The 23,622-nt window shown below is 45.3% G+C and overlaps 1 protein-coding gene across 1 annotated transcript in view; it reads left to right on the forward strand.

The window, feature by feature from the left end:
* Window positions 1-971: 971 nt before the first annotated feature.
* CNNM1 (cyclin and CBS domain divalent metal cation transport mediator 1) overlaps window positions 972-23,622 on the forward strand; it is a 32,704-nt gene continuing 10,053 nt past the window's right edge. The window contains exons 1-8 of the mRNA XM_069979990.1: window positions 972-2,435; window positions 9,186-9,329; window positions 10,405-10,545; window positions 11,674-11,843; window positions 15,110-15,209; window positions 16,588-16,635; window positions 17,859-17,921; window positions 23,149-23,312. Coding sequence (XP_069836091.1) covers window positions 1,049-2,435; window positions 9,186-9,329; window positions 10,405-10,545; window positions 11,674-11,843; window positions 15,110-15,209; window positions 16,588-16,635; window positions 17,859-17,921; window positions 23,149-23,312 — 2,217 coding nt within the window. The 5' untranslated portion in view covers window positions 972-1,048. The remainder of the gene's footprint in view (window positions 2,436-9,185; window positions 9,330-10,404; window positions 10,546-11,673; window positions 11,844-15,109; window positions 15,210-16,587; window positions 16,636-17,858; window positions 17,922-23,148; window positions 23,313-23,622) is intronic.

The following is a 23,622-nucleotide window of genomic DNA, read 5'->3' on the forward strand; positions in this document are numbered from 1 at the left end:
GCCCTCACTGTGCACTACATTATCATTAGTGCCCTCACTGTGCCCCATATTATCATTAGTGCCCTCAGTGTGCCTCACATTATCATTAGTGCCCTCATTGTGCCTCACATTATCATTAGTGCCCTATGTGTGCCCCACATTATCATTAGTGCCCTCATTGTGCCTCACATTATCATTAGTGCCCTGAGTGTGCCCCACATTATCATTAGTGCCCTCACTGTGCCTCACATTATCATTAGTGCCCTCATTGTGCCTCACATTATCATTAGTGCCCTGAGTGTGCCCCACATTATCATTAGTGCCCTCAGTGTGTTCCCCATTGTTACCAGGACCAGCATTGTGCCCACTGTTATTTATAATGCCAGCAGTATGCCCCTATAATAAGTGCCATGAGTGAGTCCATGTTATTAGTGCCAGAGGTGTGCCAAACATCATTAAAGCCAATGAAGTGTTCCTCAGGGATTTACAAAGAAACCATTACTACCCAGAATAACTACAGAGAAAAGTGAATTCCGTGTTACAGGCACAAAAAAAAATGGCACCATGTGGAGCCCAGGACTGTCATACCGCAGTGTATGGTTCATTGAAAAAACGACTTAAATAATCTAAAAAGATAACGCCACTGGACAACAAATGAATTTTATTATTGCCACACTGTAAATTTACCTCAGAGCACTTCATTTTCCGCCATTTTTTCACACATAACTCTAGAAACACCTTTCACCTCAGCGGCCCACCGGAATTCGCGCATGACTAAGCAAGGGGGGGGGCAACTCTTTCATCCAATCATATGATGTGTCCGAAATCACATGACCCGTACACGCTCTCCCCCGCGTAGCCCAGTGTGACGTCATCGGTGTTATCTTCCCGCCATTTACTCCAGCCCAGATTTTCTTCACACACAGGTGACGCGCGCTGGGCACGTCAAAAATCACGTGTCACCACTCCGACCAATACCTGCATTGCTGACAAGTCATGTGATTAGCAACCGCTTCCCCGCGCAGTCAGCGCCCCCGTCCTCCTGTCAGAGCGGTGAGGAGGGTTTAGGATGGCTGAGGCGGCCGCTCCCGGTGCCGTCCTCCTCCTCCTCATCTCCCTGTCTCCCCGTCCAGCGTCTCCCTGGCTGCTCGGTCTCCGCCCGGAGGACACGGTGGGCGGCCGTGTGTCCCTAGAGGGAGGCACCCTACGGGCGGCCGAGGGGACCCGCTTCACCCTGCGCCTCTATTTCCAGCCCCCGCTCTCGGCCCAGCAGCAGCTGCAGCCCCAGCAGCCGGGCTCCGCGGGTAACGGCTCCGGTGCGCCCCCCCGTCTGGTGTTCATTGAGGAGCCCAGGGCGGAGGGTGACCCGTGCCAGGATGAGGGGGCCTGGGCTTCGGACGTGGAGGTGCTCGGGCCCCTGCAGCCCTCCCCACACGGAGGCTCGGCCCTGGTGGAGGTCAGGGTCCGGGAGCTGCGGAAGGGGGAGCGCGTCAAGCAGTTCACACTCTGCGCTTTTGACGGGCGGCACTGGGAGCACCACGGAGGCGATCACTTCGTGCTGGAGGTGCGGGAGGCTGCGGAGGCCACCCCGGGCTGGCTGCGGGCGCTGGTGGCGCTGCTCCTGCTCGTCCTGTCCGCGCTCCTCAGCGGCCTCCGCCTCAGCCTGCTCTCCCTGGACCCGGTGGAGCTGCGGGTGCTGCAGAACAGCGGCTCCCCCGCGGAGAAGGAGCACGCGTGGCGGGTGCAGTCGGTGCGGGCCCGGGGCTCCTACCTGCTGTGCACGCTGCTGCTGGGCAATGCCCTGGCCAACGCCTCCCTGGCCGGCTGGCTGTGCTCGTCCCTCCCCGCGGAGCCCTGGCTGGCCGTGCTGCTCTGCACCGCCTGCGTCTTTCTGGGCGGAGAGGTGGCGCCCTACTCGGTGTGCTCCCGGCACGGCCTGGCCATCGCCTCCCGCACCCTGTGGCTCACCCGCCTGCTGATGGCCGTCACCTTCCCGGTGTCCTACCCGCTCAGCCGCCTGCTGGACTGGGCCCTGCGCCAGGAGATCAGCACCTTCTACACCCGGGAGAAGCTGCTGGAGATGCTGCGGGCGGCCGATCCCTACAACGACCTGGTGAAGGAGGAGCTGAACATCATCCAGGGCGCCCTGGAGCTCCGCACCAAGGTGGTGGAGGACGTGCTCACCCCCCTGGGGGACTGCTTCATGCTGCGCGCCGACGCCGTGCTCGACTTCAGCACCGTGTCCGAGATCCTGCGCAGCGGCTACACCCGCATCCCGGTCTACGAGGGCGACGACCGGGCCAACATCGTGGACATACTGTTCGTCAAGGACCTGGCTTTCGTGGACCCGGATGACTGCACCCCCCTGCAGACGGTCACCCGCTTCTACCACCGCCCGCTGCACTGCGTCTTCAATGACACCCGGCTGGACACCGTGCTGGAGGAGTTCAAGAAGGGTGAGGGCGGCGGGGGGGCCGCACATGGTGTCTCATCCCCGGTCATGCTGCATCTCCTACCCCAACCCGTACCCTCCTCACTGCAGACAGCCCCGGTCTCTGCCTCCTCCATCATCTCCTATCCCGGCCCGTACCCTCCTCATTGCAGACATCCCTGGACCATGCATCTCCTAACCCAGCCGTGTCCTCACTGCAGACATCCCCGGTCCCTGCCTCCTGCATCTCCTAACCCAGCCGTGTCCTCACTGCAGACATCCCCGGTCCCTGCCTCATCCATAACCTCCTGCATCTCCTACCCCCAGCCTGTGTGCTCCTCAGTGCAGACATCCCCGGTCCCTGCCTCCTCCATCACCAGTCTGCAGTATAATCCATGATCCCAGTGTGTTCCTATGTGTTATGTGCACACAGCATGGATCATCTCCTGCCTGCTGCTTTCTCCAGTTAGTGTAACTTATCTATTATCTACCATCCCAGCCTGTATCCTCACTATCCACCATCCTAACTAGAATCAGTATGGGCTTCTGCATCTTGTTACATTGTATAGCTAGCATCAATATCTAGTTACATTGTATAGCTTGCATCAATATGTCTTTGATCTGGCTCTTTTACATAACTAGTATCCCAGCCTGCATCCTCACTATCCATCATCCTAACTAGAATAAGTATGGGCTTCTGCATCTTGTTACATTGAGTCAGTATGGGTAGCTTCTGTATACTTATATATTATTTACCATCCCAGCCTGTACATAACTAGTATCCCAGCCTGTATCCTCACCAGAATTGGCATCATCCAGGTTCTGCATCCTAGTACATTATATTTCCAGTATCCCAAGCCCATATCCTCCCTGCAGTCATCACCAGGCCTGTATCCTGCTCATTGCAGGCCTCACCAGTCCCTACATCCCCCACCATCAGCACCTTATAGGGACCCTGCTACATTATTTTCCTTAGTCCTTCCCATGTCAGTTTTAACAATCTCAGTGCCAGTGCTCCTCTGTCACCCTTTTTCCAGTGTGTGTGTGTATGTATATGTGTGTGTATATATATATATATATATATATATATTTATTTTAGAATACATTTATACTATGTGTTTTTCCCAATTCTGAAAAAAATGTCTTGATACAAGTCCTGCGTCCCATGACATTAAATTCAGCATTACTATCCCTCGTTCACTATGTATTGTTAGTATTAGTATAGTCCTCTCCTGTTTGCAGTTATTTCCATTCCTATGTTTTATAACCTTACATCACAATTCTGTACCATCATTCCACATATTCCCGTATATTACATAGCTAGCATGCAAACAGTGATTACTCAACTGTGCAGCGATATCTAATGGTCCCAGCTGTATATAATCCACTCTGTATAATCTGGCCTTCACTGAGCTCAGAACAGATACAGTCCATGTGGAAGTGTTTGAAGAGCAAATGCAATAAATCTCAGTTCTTCACCAGCTTTTGATCAGAGGCAGTATGAGCCCCTTTTACATGTTATCATGTAGCTGGAGCTTGTTACAGCATTACTAGTATCCCCTATCAGTGTGATGGATCATGGTCAGGTTTACATCTGCCTTGGAGGCGTCTCTGTTTTCCATAAGTTTCCAGTAAAACAATAAACGCCATAATGCCCCAACAGATGCCATTAGGTCCATTGGGTGCTTGTGACGCCCAGATCTGCTTTCATTTCTGGTTTCATGTTCCCATGATGACAGAGAAATATAAACAGATGTGTCTTTTCACCAGTTCTTAATAGTCACAGGCATCACTAAGGTGCTCTGCAGATACTGTATGTAATAATTCACACCATTCCGTTTCCAGGTTTCATTCCTTCATTTCCTATAATTCCAGTATCCTAAAAGAACATGCGTTCAGTCTTGTTCGCCTCTATTTTATATCAGTTTCCCAGTTCAGTATGATTGTCACACATGCTGAAGTTGTAGTCAAGCAGCCATCATGCTACCATCATCATCTGCTGTCACAGACTTGGCCCTACTGTTAATAAAGAGCGTCCTGGTTTAGGATACCCATGTAACACTCTAGTAGTGCATCTTAAGTAAGGAAAGGGGTTTCCTCATGCACCACCCACCTCAATAAGCTGGAGAACAGAAATGCAACAATATTTAGCGGAACATGGAAGGTCCTGACGTGTCCTGAATTATACAGACAGCCCATATGTGTAAAAGAAACCTATTGTATGCTTGACCAGCATGAAATGGGGAAAGACCATTATTACGATGATTTAGGGTCCATTTACACAAAGATTATCTGCCAAAGATTTGAAGCCACAACCAGGAATGGATTTGAAAAGAGAAATCTCAGTATTTCCTTTATGACCTGATCTCTGTTTATAGTCTGTTCCTGGCTTTGGCTTCACATCGTTGATAGATAATCTTTCTGTGTAAATGGACCCTTAGTTTAAAACACTAAAGCAATTGGGCTGATTTTGTTCTCTGGAGCACTGTATAAAACTCCTGTGCAGCTCGTGGCACATACCGGCTGACGCAGCTTTATATCAGAGAAAATTCCATTTAATCCAGGCAGAGAGGACTGTTACTGGCACCTTTCCCTGTGAATCGACGCGCTGACTATACACAGGCAGGGAGCCGCCTAGATAACTATCTTTCGCCCCTCTCCCTGCCACAGCAGGCAGGGGATTGAACTTAATTTTCTCTGGTATAAAGCTGCGGCCACGAGCTGCACAGGAGCTTTATAGAGTGCTGCAGGGAACCAAATCAACAACCAAATTTCCTTTAGGCTACAAACCCACTTGGCGGGTCTGCAGCGAGTCCCCTTGCTGCGTATTTGCAGCGAGACTCGCTGCCAATCCCGGCCCTATACTTTTAATGGCAGACAAACACGCAGCAGGGATGTACATCCCTGCTGCGAGTTTGTCTGCAGCCCACCCCATTAACCCCGCCGGAGCTGATACTTCACCTGATCCCGGCTCCGGCGGTTCCCGATGTCTTCAGCAAGCCGGAGCGGGGACCAGGTGAAGTATATGCTCCAGCCGGCCGCCCCAATCGCCCCCCCCCCCGCAGCACCGATCGCTCGCACGCCCCCCCCAATCGCACCCCCCCGCAGCACCGATCGCCCCCATCGGGGGGGGGGGGGGGGCGTGCGAGCGATCGGGTCTGCGGGCGGCTGGCTGGAGCATATACTTCACCTGGTCCCTGCTCCGGCTTGCTGAAGACATCGGGAACCGCCGGAGCCGGGATCAGGTGAAGTATCAGCTCCGGCGGGGTTAATGGGTTGGGCTGCAGACAAACTGCCATTAAAAGTATAGGGCCGGGATCTGCAGCGAGTCTCGCTGCAAATACACAGCGAGGGGACTCGCTGCAGACCTGCCAAGTGGGTTTGTAGCCTTAAAGTGATACTGTCACCCCCTTTCTGTATGAGGGCTTATCTACACAGCTTTAAAGCGACTGTACCCACAATCTGGCCCCCCCCCCCCCCCCAAACCACTTGTACCTTCGGATAGCTGCTTTTAATCAAGATCTGTCCTGGGCTCTGTTCGGGCAGGTGATGCAGTTATTGTTCTAAAAAAACAACTTTAAAACTTGCAGCCCCATGTCAAATTGGCGAGGTCTAGAGTACCCATGCCCAAGGGTTGCAACACCCTTCTGTACCACCTTCACACTAGGAATGCCCCTGGGCAGGATTTCTCCTATTCCTCACCTGTCTGATCACTGCACAGGTGCCTTAATGATCCACCTCATGTGTAGTGTTCACACAGGTGATGAATAGGAGAAGTTGTTCTAGGGGCATTCCTAATAGTAAAGAGGGCGGGAAGGAGGGGTTTCGACATCCTAGAACATGGGTGCTCTAGGCCACGCCAATTTGACACAGGACTGCAAGTTTAAAAGTTGTTTTTTAGGACAATAACTGCACGAGCGGTTTGGTGTGGGGGGGGGGGTCAGATTGTGGTTACAGAGTTACTTTAAAGCCTAACGTTTGCTACTTTCATACCTTACTTTATAATAGATTTCTTGGTGCTTGGTCCAGTGAAAAATGCACCAACTGCTGTTGCATTTTGCCCTACCCACATTGGCACAATAGGCCCCAATTCTTTGGCAATGTCTAGGCCATGGGTCTCCAAACTGCGGCCCTCCAGCTGTTGCAAAACTACATTACCCATCATGCCCGGACAGCCAAATCCAAAGCTTTAGCTGTGCAGGCATGATGGGAATTGTAGTTTCACAACAGCTGGAGGGCCGCAGTTTGGAGACCCATGGTCTAGGCCTACAGCACCAATAGGGGTGGGGCAAAGTGGCACAGCGGTCGTGAAGCCCATGTGGCACAATCCACCAACAATAAAAAGCATTTTTCTCTGGACCAAGCACCAAGAAATCTATAATAAAGTAAGGTATTAAAACTGCAGAATTTAGGCTTTACAGCTGTGTAGAGAAATCCTTATACAGAAAGGGGGTGACAGTATCCCTTTAAAGTGATATTGTCACCCCCCCTACTTTCACTTCATTTCCCTGGTGGACAGTGTCACCTAGGCGGGACCAACTGTCATGAAGCTCCGCCTAGATGACACTGTCCGCTAATGAAAAGAAGCAAATTTAGAGCGGAAAGAAGATGCAGACAAGTTTCATACAGGTATATATCAAATGTGCAGCATCTAATCTAGCGGATAAAAATAATCTTTATATAGCTCTAACAGATTCCAGAGCAGATGGGACGGGGAGCTATAGAGTAAGGGGGGGGGGGGTGATAATATCAATTTAAAGATGTAATGGTACAGAAGCTTTTAGCGGGAACTCTGATGCAAATGTGAACACACCCTAAAACTGATTTCTCTGAGGTGCTTATGCATTTTAGAGTAAATTAAAGCTAAATGTAATTGGAATGCCTATCCCTCTAAAGCCATAGACAACATTACGCACTGGACAGGTTCCCTTGAAGCTCTAAAATGCTCAAAGCTGCATATACATGATGCATGCATGGCAGAGAACATGCATGCCTGCTCCCTTTCCCACATGATTGTTGTACAAGGCTCAGTGCAGGAAATCATCAGGGGCAGGCAGGGGAGGGATGAGGCGTGCATGCTGCAGCTCTGCAGGGGCTCTGTAAAACTTAAAGCAAATGTACCATGAGGTACATCGCTTTGGGGTTTTTACCTTAACGGATCAGTGCCACCACAGGGATGCCATTGCTGCAGTCCTTTTTTTGAAATTAACTGCTGTCTGTGCATATGTGCAGCTAATGATACAAAGCTGACACTTTCCATGGTCAACTACGTGGCTTAAAACCAGGTTGCAGCCTGTTTTCTTTATGTTAGGTTACGTGCACACTATGGAATCCCGATGGAAAACCCGTTGCAGATTCTGCAGCTCGAACCTGTTCATTCTCTGGACGGATAGCGGAATCCGCCCATGCATAGAATGGAGTCTAAATGTGCACGGCCACCAGAGTCTGCGAGCTGCAGAATCCTCAACGGGTTTTCCGCCAGGATTCCATAGTGTGCACGTACCCTCAGTGGGAAATGGATCCTGCAGTATGACATGAAACAACACCCGTTTAACATACATTTTTATCCTTTCCAGCAGTATAACACATACATGTTAAACACATGCAGTGAGAACCCAGCCTTCCTCTGCAGATTACAACAGATCACCTTGGACTGTCCTTTTTTCATTAATAGCCTATCTTTAGGCCACCAGTAGATCCCATCAGTGGACCTTCAACACCCAGCACTCCTGCCAGTCATCTGTTTGCCACAGTTGTATAGTTGTCAGTAGTAGACAGTGCCATGCATTGGGTAATGGCTATGCTGGATTACTGCAGCTCAGCCCAGATAGAAGTGAAAAGAGGGCTGAGCTGCAGTAACCCAGGAGAGTCGCTGTGTATTGCAGGCGCTGTGATTCTGGCAAACAGCTGATTGGTGGGTGTGCTGAGTGTTGAAAAAGTGAATGTGACATCACTGAAAAGGGGTGGGGTTTAAATGTGCCACTTTTTGGTGCACATTACTAATAGAAGGAGCAAAGATATTGGACAGCATGAAGACGTTATAATAAAAGCTTTATTGCATCAATTCATTAAAACATCCATCAGAAATAAAAAAAGACTGACTGTATTGCCCACATGGCTTTAGCCATTGCACTGTAATTAATGCTATGTAGCCCGTACGCATCAGATCTTCTCTTTTGTTGCTGTTAGATAAATATGTTATTGAAATTAAGCAATAAAATAGAAGCCTTTATTAAAACTTTACCATACTAGATCTTTTCTTGCCTGGCTTAAAGAGGTTATACATATAGGGAAAAACATCTATATCTTTACAAGTATGTATTAAACAATAAGCAATGCTTACCTCTCCGGTGTCCTTCCCCTTCCAAAACAAAAGACGGACTCGTTTGGCAGTGACAGCCCGCTCAGCCAATCACTGATTGAGACAAGACAGCGCCACAGCCAGTGATTACCTGAGCGGGCTGTCCCTGCTGAAACAAGTCCATCTCAGAAGTGGAGATGGGATTGTTCAACCGGGTCCCAAAGATGATGCAGGAGGACAGGGTAATGCCTGTTATGTGCTCCCCAAGTGTAACAAAGTTAAGTTTGAGCAGAATACTCTTTTAAGTGGTAGGTTAGGCTATGCCTGCAAAAATTATAATAAATCATAGTTTGTTATGGTGCATTAGGTCCTGAACAAAGCCTAATGTTGGGGGAGCTTAAAATAATTATTTGATGTCTCCGATGTTATAACATAAAGTTGGTTCACTGCACTTTAATTTTTGGATTATCACAGGTAAATCTCACCTGGCCATAGTACAGAGGGTCAATAATGAAGGAGAAGGGGATCCATTTTATGAAGTGATGGGAATTGTTACACTGGAGGATATCATAGAAGAGATCATAAAGTCCGAGATCCTAGACGAGACCGATCTGTACAGTAAGTATTACTTGATGTGAGTGTGACTTTTAAGAGGATTAATCTATAGTTAATTGTGTACTCACCTTCCACCCTGGTTGCAAGTTGAGCATAAATCACACCCCAGCACAGTCCATGCCAACTTTCTGCTGCTGACACCTACTAACTTCTGCATGGTACCTAAAGCACACAGTCCAGCAGCCAAACATTTACAAGAGCCTAAGAAAGCTTATCATTGTGAACAGCAATATAATAAAGGCTATGGACACATGCATTGATATTTTTATTGTTTCTTGAATGAAACTTTCTAAACAGTCTTCATTAAAAAGTTCCTACCATTATCTGAGTAGATAGAAGTCATTTTGCAGGGGATAATCAAATAGGCTGTGTAGGCAAACTGAAGAGGCCGTAGAAACAAAAGTAAGGAAAATGTGTTTCCTTACATCCTATCACCAGCAAAATAATGGGACTTTCTCCATCCTGCACACTGATAGGCCAAATGGAATTTTTAATGATTAAGACATACTATAAGAACCCTCCTATCTCCACCCCTATCAGTTTGTACTGTTTAAGACACACTATAAAAAGACCCGTTATCACCACCCCATGTGTCAGTAGCAGTCGTGCTCCCTGCTGCTACTTCTCAGACCAGAGCTTCAGAAATGAAGTCATTTCCACTCTAGCAGTTTATGATCACATATACGGTACTTATGGGAAAGCTGCTTAACACATTTGTAAGTACTTACACCTCTGTTTCTTGTGAAAATCAGAAATTCAAAGTGAATTTTATCGGAATGTAAATGTCTAATTCTAATAATTACATTTCCATTTGTGGATGTGTGTGTGTGTGGGGGGGCTGTACTGGTAACATTGGGGCACTACAAATGCACATGATGTCCAAAAATAGAAAGAGAAACAAGTTAGAAAAAAAGTTAATATATGGATTCAATGAGATAAAGACATCTTGGTAATACATGCTCTTTAAACCTTGGTAAGATCTAATGGGTTACTTGTGAATCATCTTATACTCTTATTTGGCCAGTCCAGTGAGTGGATGAGAGTGGATGAATGAATTCCTGTCTCTAATATTATATAGCTGATAATAGAAAGAAGGAACGAATTCCCCATCGGGAGAGGAAACAGCATGACTTCTCCTTGTTCAAACTGTCAGATAATGAGATGAAGGTGAAGATTTCTCCTCAGCTTCTGCTGGCTACACATCGATTCATGGCAACAGGTTTGTACAGTTGACTGTGTCTCTAATATTCACAGATCACATAGTAGCTTTGTTTTCAAGACTGAATAAGCAAGATAGCTTGATGTGAATATCTAATCTATACATCTGAAAATATGGATATACTGGATTCAGCCATGTCTTCCCCATCATTTTCTGCTCTCTGCAATAACAGCTGATGACTGGATGACGAACTGTTTAATTTTTTTTTTTTTTAAATTTGCGTGGTATTGTCCAATTAACCCTTCAGTCTCACTGCTGTTAGCTCCTAAGAGTCCACTCTATGATTAACAGCTATTTGTCATTTTATAGATGTGAGGGGGTTGGACCAGAGCTGGGTTGTTTGCCAGTAGTACACAAAAAAGGGACTATATTTCTCTTACTTTCCTGGCCAGTCAAAGCGCATATACCTTTCTGCTATTCCATAACGTAGTGCTGGAGAAAGCGTACTGGACTGAATAGATTAGCACTGGGCTGGTGATTTACACAGTACATCACTGTAGATAGAACCTAACATTGATTTGCAATTGCTATACAAGCAGGAAAGAAAGAAAGACTGCAGCAGGATCACAACAAGAAAGTGATTACACTAAGCTACTGATGTTGCTTCTGACAAGCAGAAGTTAAGGGGAGATTACATGGCAGCAATTTGGGCATACAGCAGTAGGCGCTGTTGTATATGCACAAGGGATAGCTGCTTGAGCTTTATGGGTTTTCAGAGAGAAGCCTTGATTTACCTTTCAGGAACAGTGTGGATCATCTTTAACAGGCAGACTGGCTCAGTAATTTGTCCTGTTTCAGCTGTTGCCAGAGACAAATTTCCCTTGACAATAGGCAGTGGCCAAGACTAGAGCTGTTTTTCTGGTAGTAATGGGTAATTTTTGGTATCTGAAGGGTTTTACAAATGTTAGGAATTACATTGGCCATCACCTGGAGGAAAGTTGTTTAAAGTGACAGTGGCCATTTAATTGTTTTTCAAAATGTTAGCCAATTGAATATGACATATGCCACAGTAATGCCCAAAGTTGCATACCTTTGCTTTGTTTTTGATAGAACACATTTTGCATATTATTTCCAGACTATTTTTACTCAATGTAAAATAATATGATTATTTATAAATGTCATTTTCAGAGATCGAACCTTTTAAATCTCCATACCTGTCAGAGAAAATTTTGCTACGGCTGCTGAAACATCCACATGTGATCCAAGAACTGAAGTTTGATGACAAAAATAAAAGGTCCTCAGAACATTACCTTTATCAGCGCAACAAACCAGTGGACTATTTTATTTTAATCCTTCAGGTACATGTCTATAATGTGTAGTTTTGTTGTAAAAAAATGTTGTTGTTGTTGCAAAAATTTGTGGGACTTAAAATCAGTTTCATTCATCTGAATAGAGTTGTTTCTGCAGGAATAGATTTTTGTAGGTTCCATTCAGACGACTGAGTTAGTTTCTGTCAGGACTGTATCTTTGCGGAGCATTATGCGCCCCTCGGCTCGTGCTGTGCGGCCGAGAAGGCGCTGATTTTCTTGCATTCTGTTTCTGTGTTTTGTTTTGTAGTGTGTGAACTCTGGTTATTTGCTCACCTTGAGAGACACACCCGACTTCACCTGCTGAGTTCTGTCTGGCCATGTCTGGGTTAATCTGTGTTTTGGTTCTGCTGTGACTGACAGGTCTTCCTGCCAGTGGATCTGTTTTGTTCTCTTGTGTCTGTGCTTGGAGATCAGGGGGATGGTCCAATGATGTTCTGTATCAGAACCCTGACCTCCTATATAACCTCCTCAGTCTGGGATATCATTGCTGGTTATTGACTTAGTCTCTGCCTGCTTGTATCTTCTGTGCATTTGCTATTCCTGATCTTTGCCTTATTCCTTGACTTCCCTTGCTTGCCGTCTGCCCTTGACCATATTGGCTGGACTTTGACTACGTTTATTGGATTGTGATTTTGTACTTTTGCTGCCCGATTGTTGTGACCCGGACTGTTGACTATTCTTCATTGTGTTTGTCTGTCTGTCTGTTTGTCTTGTCTTTGTGTCCCACCTAGCCAGTGCAGGGACCGCCGCCAAGTTGCTCGCTGCCATCTTAGGGCGGATTGTGGCAAGTAGGTAGAGGACAGTGGGCGGGGCTGAGCTTAGGGCTCACTGTCTTGTCTTGTCCTGCTGTCCGGATCCTAACAGAATAACCAGCCCTACTTTTTTTTTTCTCTCTCTCTCCACCTTGCTATGGACCCCATGAAAGCTCTGGTTGAGCAAATGCAAGGTCTCAACCAGCTTGTTCTGGACCTTACGCAACGGGTGCAGCAGGTAGAGTCTTTCCTGGGCCAAAATGCCATGCTATCTGCTGCTGTTCCCCCAGAACCTCCAGTGCAGCTTCCTGATAGGTTCAAAGGCGAGGGAAAGGCCTTTCGAATCTTCAGAGAGGGATGTAAGTTGTTTTTCAGACTTTGTCCCCGGTCCTCTGGGGATGAGAGCCAGAGAGTGGGCATAGTTATGTCACTCTTACAAGGACCTCCGCAGGAGTGGGCCTTTTCTTTGCCTCCAGATGCCATGGAATTGTCTTCTGTAGATCAGTTTTTCTCTGCATTGGAATTACTCTATGATGACCCTGACAGGGCAGCAGCAGCTGAGAGGCAGTTGACAGTTTTGAGACAGGGGAAGCGACCGGTGGAGGAGTATTGTGCCGAGTTCCGCCAGTGGTGCGTTCCATCCGGATTTAATGATCCTGCGCTTAGGTGCAAGTTTAAGCAGGGGTTATCTGATGGCATTAAGGATGCCTGGACAGGACACCCAGATCCTTCCACCCTTAAGCAGGCCATGAATTTAGCTATTCGCATCGACCGTAGGCTCCGTGACAGACATAGGGAGAGAGTAGGCTTTGACCCTTCTAAGACCTCTGTTCCCTGCTCTGTCAAAAACTCTGTTGCTATCCCTGATATTCATGAGGACGAGCCCATGCAGCTGGGACAATTGGACGCCAGGACCAGGCGAGAACACCGGAGACACAACGGTCTGTGCTATTACTGTGGTGACAGTGACCATTACATCAGTTTCTGCCACAAGTGTCCCAAGCGGCAAGAAAACCTGCACCCAGATTATCAGCGTTCAGGTGACTCCCAGGAAAGTCACTTGGGCGCACAGGTACCCTCCGGCGAAATAAATGTTTCTAGTTCTGTTGTACCTTATTTGCCTGTATCTGATGTGAATTTATCATGTTCTTCTGCTCGTCCTGTCAGTAAGCCTGTTCTCCATGCCATGGACTCGTCTTCTGATGAATGGGAGTCAGATGGCAATTTTCTAAGTGAGGTTGAGTCCTGTGAGGGTCCTGAGGCCCCTCATAAAAGGGGGGGTACTGTCAGGACTGTATCTTTGCAGAGCATTATGCGCCCCTCGGCGCGTGCTGTGCGGCCGAGAAGGCGCTGATTTTCTTGCATTCTGTTTCTGTGTTTTGTTTTGTAGTGTGTGAACTCTGGTTATTTGCTCACCTTGAGAGACACACCCGACTTCACCTGCTGAGTTCTGTCTGGCCATGTCTGGGTTAATCTGTGTTTTGGTTCTGCTGTGACTGACAGGTCTTCCTGCCAGTGGATCTGTTTTGTTCTCAGGTGTCTGTGCTTGGAGATCAGGGGGATGGTCCAATGATGTTCTGGATCAGAACCCTGACCTCCTGTATAACCTCCTCAGTCTGGGATATCATTGCTGGTTATTGACTTAGTCTCTGCCTGCTTGTATCTTCTGTGTATTTGCTATTCCTGATCTTTGCCTTATTCCTTGACTTCCCTTGCTTGCCGCCTGCCCTTGACCATATTGCCTGGACTTTGACTACGTTTATTGGATTGTGATTTTGTACTTTTGCTGCCCGATTGTTGTGACCCGGACTGTTGACTATTCTTCATTGTGTTTGTCTGTTTGTCTTTTCTTTGTGTCCCACCTAGCCAGTGCAGGGACCGCCGCCAAGTTGCTCGCCGCCATCTTAGGGCGGATTGTGGCAAGTAGGTAGAGGACAGTGGGCGGGGCTGAGCTTAGGGCTCCCTGTCTTGTCTTGTCCTGCTGTCCAGATCCTAACAGTTTCCCTTTAAACTAACTATCTAACCTGCGGATATGTCCCTTCAGTGCAACGACGTGCGACAGTCCCACCCTCATTGCACCACAGCTCCTAGTTAGCATGAAAATTAAAGGGGTTATCCAGCGCTACAAAAACATGGCTACTTTTCCCCTTCTCTTGTCTCCAGGTCAGGTGCGGTTTGCATTTAAGCTCCATTTACGTCAATGGAACTGAGTTTGAAACCCCACCCAATCTGGAGACAAGATAGGGGAAAAGTCGCCATGTTTTTGTAGCGCTGGATAACGCTTTTAAACTTAATAGCACTGAATAGCACGGTGCAGAGGATGAAGGTAAGAAACTTAACCTTATCCTCAGCGTCCTGTCCTCTTTAGGGACATATCAGCAGGTTAAATGTTTGCTTTCTAAATATTTCTGCTGAATTTACTCTTACTGTTACCTTGTTATATAGCATCTTTAAGAGGTTACCATTTAAAACATATTACTTTTTTTTTCTTGTTCTTCTAAGGGTAAAGTTGAAGTCGAGGTTGGCAAGGAGGGATTGCGATTTGAGAATGGAGCTTTCACCTACTATGGTGTTCCTGCTATCGTGACCACTGTGTCCTCTGGTAATGATTTTTGTTATACATGTAATACATATACAGTGTATGACATCCTTTTACCAATTTCTTGCAGTATATATGGAAGAACTATTAATTAGAAGTAGAGCTATATAACTAGAAGTAATATATCATTCATCTCTAAGATGTCTTATCTTTTCATTAAAGGACTTGTCCCATCAGAGAAATCCGCTTTCTGAAAGCACTCGCTGAGGCGATCAGCTGATCACCATGGGTCTGGCTCCTGGCACACCCAGCAAACAGCTGATTATGCCTGGTAAAGCCTTGTGTGACCAGACATTTCCCCTGCACTAGTCGTTGCAGGGAAAATGTAGTCTTACGTGGTGGATAGTCCAGTGAATTGGTGTCTATAGAATATATGGATGGCTCAAGTCCACCAGCATGGGAGCCAATCTTATAGAGAGGCTTTTTGTTATGGTCCATAGATGGGAGTCCTAAGCAGGGGACTTCTGTCTATGAAATCCATGTTCCCAAATTTCTATATTTTTTTGTACTCTGCTTTTTGCACAATAAAAAAACATTTTTTTATACAAACAAATATATAATTTTCCACTATATTTCAAGAGTTGTTTGGGGTTGATACCATTTTGGGGTACATATATAGGGAAATGTATATTTGTATAATGTATCTTTATGTTTTTATTATTTGTTTACATTTTAATACATTTTTTCCAAGCTTTTTTTAAGTTCCACTAGGGGACTTTGCAAAGCATTCACCTGATCACTGGTATAATACAGTGTAATACCTCTATGTTCAGTGTACTATGCCTAATACTGACAAACATCCCCTCAGATGGCAGACCTGGAGGCCTTCATTATGTCCCTGGCTGCCATGACACCCATAACTTTCCATAATTGTGTCAAGGAGGGTACAGCAGGGGTCCCCTCACTCTGTAAACCACTAAGATTCTACGGTTGCTTTGGACCTTGACATTTGAGGAGTTAAACCACTAGGAATGGAATGGGGTTATCTCCAATCTCTGCAAATGAAGCAGAAGGTCAGCTGTCGCATACAGTTAACACCTGCTGCCAATTGTGCAGGCCCAGTCCCTACATATATGGCAGCGTGCACAAAGTAGTTCCTTACATTGCCATGGATATATTGCAGATGTCGGGAAAGGGTTAAAACTTCACGAAAAATGTCCAAAATCAGTTGAAAACATATCCTACCTATTCATTTATAATTTATTGAATAATTTGTAAGATAGGAAACCATATGATGATATATAAAGTGTCAAATTCTGCTCACATACTTTTCTTATACCATTGACAGACTTTCAATATTATTAGATTACAAAGTGAAAGATCATGTTTTAATTTGCCTGTAGATACAATACAAACTTTCCTGGTGTTTTTCCCTTTGCAGACAATGATGTAAGAAAGGTAGGAAGTTTAGCTGGATCATCCTTTCTCTGTAAGTATATCTATTAGCAGGTATGTTGATATCTCAGTCGGTATATATAGGAGGGAATGTGGCAGCAATACATAGCAAGAGTTTGGTTTTCAACTCCTATAATTTGAATTTTCCCTAAACAATGCTGTTCCGGAGCTATTGCTGTCCCAAACATTCTATTGCAGTTCCTACACAGTAGTGGGTCAAGGGTAGCACTATTTCAGAAAAAAGCTGAAGAGGCTGTAGAGCTCCAAAGTCCCTGAATTTGCCCGTTATGAAGCCAAATTTCATCCTGCATTTCTGGTACATGGAGTCTCACAGGTCATTGATCGGGAACAATAGAACGGCAGTCAGGTTACTGCTAATTGGTTACTTTGCCACTATTGCTATTTTTTGCTGAAACTTCTTGTACTTATTACTACACCTACAACTAATACATTGTCTGAGATTTTCCAAAACTAGCAAATGCTGCAGTAACAAGTCAGATTGCATCCAAAGTAAAACTTTGGCAAATAATATATATGTTTTTTAAAATGAACTGGTAACAAAATGTAGATTTGTAAATTACTTCTAGTTGAAACTCTCAAGTCTTCCAGTGCTTATTAGCTGCTGTATGTCCTGCAGGAAATGGTGTATTCTTTCCAGTCTGACACAGTGCTCTCTGCTGCCACCTCTGTTCATGACAAGAACTGTGACAAGAACTGTCCAGAGCAGCAGCAAATCCCTATAGACAACCTCTCCTGCTCTGCTCTTTCTGGACAGAGGTGGCAGCAGAGAGCGCTGTGTCAGACTGGAAAGAAAACACCACTTCCTGCATGACATACAGCAGCTGATAAGTACTGGAAGATTTGAGATTTTTAACAGAAGTAATTTACAAATCTATATAACTTTCTGGTACCAGTTGATTAAAAAAACTGCTGAAGTACCCCTTTGATTTGCTTTCTACATAGGTTTTTTCTTTGCAGAACCCTCCTGACGTTGGATGTATAAATGCACAACCCATTTTCAAATTTCTGTAACTTCTTGAAGTTTTTATTTAAATTTTTTTTGTTGTACCTGTTAATATATTGTCATTGGTGCAGATAGCACTGAAGTTGTTTTTACAATATATTGGTGATTTGCCAAACATTTCACCCTCTTACATTATTTCCGCTGTATGTATTGTATTTAGATGTACGCTGTTACTAGTCATCCCTGTCATCCCTCAACCTCTTCTCTTTCCCAATTTTGCTTTACCCTCTTAGTACCTGTGTCCGTATCTCGTACCTTCGCTTTCAGCAGAGGGGAATCATTGGCTGGCTCCCCAGGTAAACATGCATGGCTGTTTGAGATCATATGAAAATGGGTTGAATTCAGTGTTAATGGATCTTGCATATAGTTCGTGCTATATGGATCTAACACTGGTTATATATGTATATGTGTATGTGTATATACCAAAATTATGTATAGATAAAATAAGATGTAAATTTCTTTTGGCATGTTATGGTTAGGGGAACTGTTTGGTACACATTGTTCTGCCACACTATATAGACATGATTAGTATGGGCAGTATGTTTCTATGCACTGGCAGCTGGTAGTGAACTCTAAGGTTGGTTCAGCACGTCACAGTGGCCTGAACGTAATCTCCTTGGGACTTTGATTTTACTGGTATACGCCTATTTACTGGGACGCAATAGCGCAGCAGACCTCACTCTCGTGTTTTGGTAAATCAGCATATACCAGTGAGAGTATCCAGAGTTCAGTCACTAAGTGACAAAGTTTGGGCCACTGAATTGAATGGGACCCGCTGCAGTACTCCACAGTATACATCTGCATCCCTTTCTTAGCAGAAAGCTGATAATGTACTGCATAAAAGCAATGTAAGCCCACCCTTAGGTATGTGCACACTCAAATTTTTGGTCCATATTTTCATCCAAAAGAAAAGTCTTTCACTTGGTCCAGCTTTTTTTTTCTTTTCTTTTTTTTTTAATTCAAAAGTTTTCTGCCATTTTTTTTGCCATTGTAGCATTTGTAAATGACCTCAAAATGGGAAATTAGAAACATAGAAGACTGCAGGCAGAAAAAGACGACTTGGTCTATCTAGTCTGCCCTATTAGTATTTCCTTTCTTATTATGTTAGGATAGATACATCTATATACCAGGCAGGTTTAAAGGGGTACTCCATCGTGGGGGCTATTTTGGGATGTGGCCGGGGAGGAGGTGGCTGAGAGAAAAGACGTCCACTCACCTCCCCGGATCCAGCGGCGGGTCCCATATCACGGCGCTCCGGTCCCCAGTTCCCGCCCGCTTCCTGGTGTCTGATGCGGGCTCGAGACGTGACGTCTCAAGTCCGCTCAGCAAGTCAGTGACAGAGGCGGGATCTGAGCGGACTTAAAATGGATCCCGCCTCTGTCACTGACTGGCTGAGCGGACTTGACACGACGCGTCTCGAGCCTGCGTCAGACACCAGGAAGCGGCCAGGGACCGGAGCGCCGCAATACGGGACCCACAGCTGGATCCGGGGAGGTGAATGGACGTCTTATCTCCCAGCCACCTCCTCCCCGCCAGATCTTAAAATAGCCCCCACGGTGGAGTACCCCTTTAAATTCTGTTTTACCTTATTTAGTCCTTTAACATATTGAAAGATCTACTTTCTTTCCTTCAACATTCTGAACATTTAAATCCTTAAATCTTTCCTGATATGTTTTATGTCTGACACCCTCCACCGGTTTTGTAGCCCGTCTTTGGTTCCGCTCTATTTGATCAATATCTTTATGTAGGTGAGGTCCCCAGAACAGGACACAGTATACCAGATGTGTTCTCACCAGAGCTCTATACAGCGGGATCACAATCTCCCTCTTCCTATTGGTTATTCCTCTGGCTATACAGCCCAGCATTTTGCTTTCCCCGATGCCCGGTTGACAGGAACGAAGAAGACAACTACCTGCCCACTCTCCCTGTGCCGGTGAACATGTGAGCCAGCCGGCATAGGGGGAGTAGGCGATTAGTTGTCTTCTGCTTTCCTGCCATGCTGCCGGGCGGCATTGGGGCTGCACTTCTATTGGGGGATCCGTGCAGCAATCCTCCTTCGGTCATCGCGGCGCACATCGCAGCGGGGGTCGCGCCATGGATCGTGTGAATGAGGCCTAAATCCTTCTCCTCCTGAAGTTTTTGCCAACACAGCACTGCTGTTGTGATACTCGGATAGAGGATTCCTTTCCCATAGTGCAGAATTTTACATTTGCCTTAAATTTCAGTTTTCATTGTTTTGACCACTTATCTAGCAAAGTAAAATAATTTTCCAGGAATATCAACCCTATTGCACACTTGTCATCTTACCTACCAAACCTTCTTCTATGTCACATACAAATAAAATAAAAAGAACAGGACCCAGAACAGACCCTTGTGGCCACCACTTGTAACCAGTCTCAGGCTCAGATTATACACCATTAACAACAACCCTCTGATATGTAATCTAAACCAACGACAAATCAAATACACTGAACTGTCCTGGGATTAAGTTTTTTTTTTTTTTTAAATCAGATCTTTTTTTTTATTGAAAAAAAGGTTGTTTTTTTTACAAACACAAAAAGTGTTCAGTTTTCACCCTCCCCGCCCCCCCAAGAAGAAAAAAGGGGATATGTATACAGTAATAAAACATGAAGGTAGCCATAACAGGGAAATAAGACATAATGCAGTCCAGGGTAGATAATGTTAAGAAAGAAATGTCCCCCAGCCGTGTTCATTCAGTAGCAGACAAAATAAAATAAAATTAAGAAAAGAAAAGAGATCAAAGATAGATGGCACAAGTACATTCACACTCCAACACTCTCCTAAAGACCTGTAGAAAAGGGGTGATCAACCTTAATCAGGGTCATCAGGTCTCCCAGCAATCCTAGCATGTTGGTCAGCAAGTAGGAGAAAGGCCTCAAACGGATTCCTTCAAAGGAGTCTAGAAGGAATACCAGGGGCGTCAATGCAGGTCAAACTTTTTCATAGCTTTCCTTTTTTTGTAGACCCCCTTTTCCAAACGGATAAATACTATTAAGTTTGGCAATGAGTTCCGCAATCATAGGTGCGGTAGGCTGTATCCAATGTTTAGCTATTAATTTACGAGCTTGGTAAAGGACTCTACAAATCGCCAATTCCATTCCTGTGGGCTCCTCACCTATCAAACCCAAGACACACTTCAGCGGTTCCAAGGGTATTGCAATTCCGAACACACGTCTAATTAAAGCCACCACCTCCCACCAGTAACCCTCCAACTCCACACAACTCTACATAAGATGGAGTATATGGGCATCTCCCATACCACACCGGGGGCAATTTGAGTCAGCGCGAAAACCTATTTTAAAGAGAAACCTCGGAAATCGCCAATTTAGGCGTCATAGCTAGAACAGTGGATCATTGTTCATCCGTTATGGGACCCACATCCGTCTCCCACTGCTTCTTGATCACTAGAGGTCTGCTGGACATGAAAGAGTCCAGGAACTCTCTATAGATAAGGTATATCATACCTTTAGAATCTGAAGCAGTTAACACCGTGTCTAAAAGAAAATGAGAAGTTATGTTTGGAGGGGATCTACCAAACTGCGTCTCAGTGGCATGGCGCACCTGTAAATATCTAAAGAAAGACGAGTGTGGTAGATTGAAGTCCTCCTGTAGTTGGGGGAAAGGACTTGAAGGCCCCCTCATGGAACAGCTGCGAGAGAACATTCAAGCCCCTCTGTTCCCAGAACAAAGCTCCATCTAATTCAAGTAGATGCGGGAACCCAGGATTGTGCCTGGGACTAAGTCTAATTGTCACTAACTTATCTATCAGCTCTTCATGGGGAACTGTATCAAAGGCTTTGCTACAGTCCAGATAGGCGATATTCACGGCACCTCCTTCATCCAGAATATTTGTGACATAATCAAAGAATTCATTGAGATTAGTCTGACATGATCGGCCTCCAGTAAAGCCATGCTGGTTTGGAACCATCAATTTGTTGATTCATTATTTTCTTTTTTAGAAGCACTTAACTGGTTGTAATATTTTGGGAAATGAGAATTACTAACCATTTTAATAACAAAAATACAACAGCTATTTTTGTTCAGTTTTTGTGCATTTTTGGCCTAACAAGCATGTTACTGAAATTGTAATGATTTGTCATACTGGTATGATAAAAATCCTTTTTGTGCTGCACTAATCTACTTCTCATCTAAGCTCTTGATTCAAAAAGTATCTAATGTGTTATGGTGATTTCTATTCTATGGGGGGAGGTTACAGCTGTTCAGGGCTTCTATGTGGGTCAGCACCCATTCAGCTGATGGCTTTACAGATGCTGAAACACTGTGAATGTGCCACTGTGGACAAGAGCAGCACTGTGGTTGACTAGGGGTTAGCAGGGTTTCTTCGCAGAACTAGGATCCTGTAGTTTAGCGCTGTGTTTTTGTGGATTTCCTCCAGGTTCTCCAGTTTTCTCCCTCTCTCTGAAGACATACTAATACATCATTTGGTTTGATATGAAATCAGCACACAGACTCATTTCTGCATCTGTATTTATCCACAAGTCTTGGCCCAACCGGGAATCTAATAATCTTACTACAGCCCATGATGCTGTCAGCTCGGTTTGGTAGACTTGAGGTTAGACAAGGATATTCCGCCATTATACAGATGCAGAAATAATCACTGATTACATACAGTGTGTTATAGAAACAAACAAGAGGGCGCTTCCTAGTGCAATACAATCAGCAAAGGTGAGCTCACACAAAATTGTATTAAAATGAACTGACCTAGTCAAATTATGCAGAAATAGGCACAACTCTATAGAAGCGTTTTGTGGTATACATAAGTCTCCGCAACTCAAAGGAAGAGGGATCACCACCCGTGTCCACTGGTGTCAGGAATATGCAAGACAGAACGGCACGATCCAGACCTATTGTGCCACTTGATTCTCTATGAAATCCCAAGCGCAGGTGAGCGGTTACCACAGTCAGTGATAGATGCACTAGAGATGGACCATCAATTCAGGAGCACAAATAATTTATTAATAAGCGCAATGCGTTTCGGCACCCACATATAACGGAGCCTTTCTTAAGCATGTCATAACAAAGTACAACCTCTTAAATTGATGGTCCATCTCTACTGCGTCTATCACGGACTGTGGCAAACGCTCACCTGCGCTTGGGATTTCATAGAGGATCAAGTGGCACTATAGGTCTGGATCGAGCCGTTCTGTCTTACATATAGTGTGTTAGGCATAGGGAATTTAGATTGGGAACCTCATTTGGGAATGTGAATGGTGACAATCTCAGTCCAGCACCTCTGAACATTGTAGAATATACAGTACTGTGCAAAAGTTTTAGGCAGGGGTGGAAGAAATGCTGCACAGTAAGGAGCGTTAAAAAAATAGTTTATTTTTTATCAAACTCATTGATGTATTGCATTTCCAAGAAAGAGAGAGATAGATTGCTTCCTTCTTTTAAACTAAACCTCCTTTCTTGCTGTTTTCCTTATCCTATTTTCTGTCCAATTTTTCTGCTTTCTTTTCCTCCCTCCCCTGCTCTCCATAGTAAACAGATCCCCTTCTCGCTGCAGTGGTTTGAACCGTTCTGAGTCTCCTAACAGAGAACGTAATGATTATGGGGGCAGCAACAACCAGCTAAGCAACAGCAACAACAACCTGTACATACCGGATTACTCTGTCCATATCCTATGTGATGTTCAGTTCATCAAGGTAACCCAGCAAACATACATTTCAAGTGTATAATATTGCAGTTTAAACCCAAGTATTCATTTCAGTATTCCTATCCTAACACCTCTTTCCCAAATAGTAGTATTATGCCCCTTACCTTAAAAGTTGTCTTCTGTGAGCAATACCTTTCTATTAGGGTACTATTACACGGAACGATAATCGGCCGAATCGGCCCGATTCAGCCGATTATCGCTCCGTGTAGTAAATACAACTTTCAGCCGATGACAACGATTATCGGCTGATCATTGATATAGGTTAGAACCTATTTTTGTCGGGCGCCGACCGCGCACCG

This window comes from Dendropsophus ebraccatus, chromosome 8 (assembly GCF_027789765.1).
Source record: "Dendropsophus ebraccatus isolate aDenEbr1 chromosome 8, aDenEbr1.pat, whole genome shotgun sequence".
Lineage (NCBI taxonomy): Eukaryota > Metazoa > Chordata > Amphibia > Anura > Hylidae > Dendropsophus > Dendropsophus ebraccatus.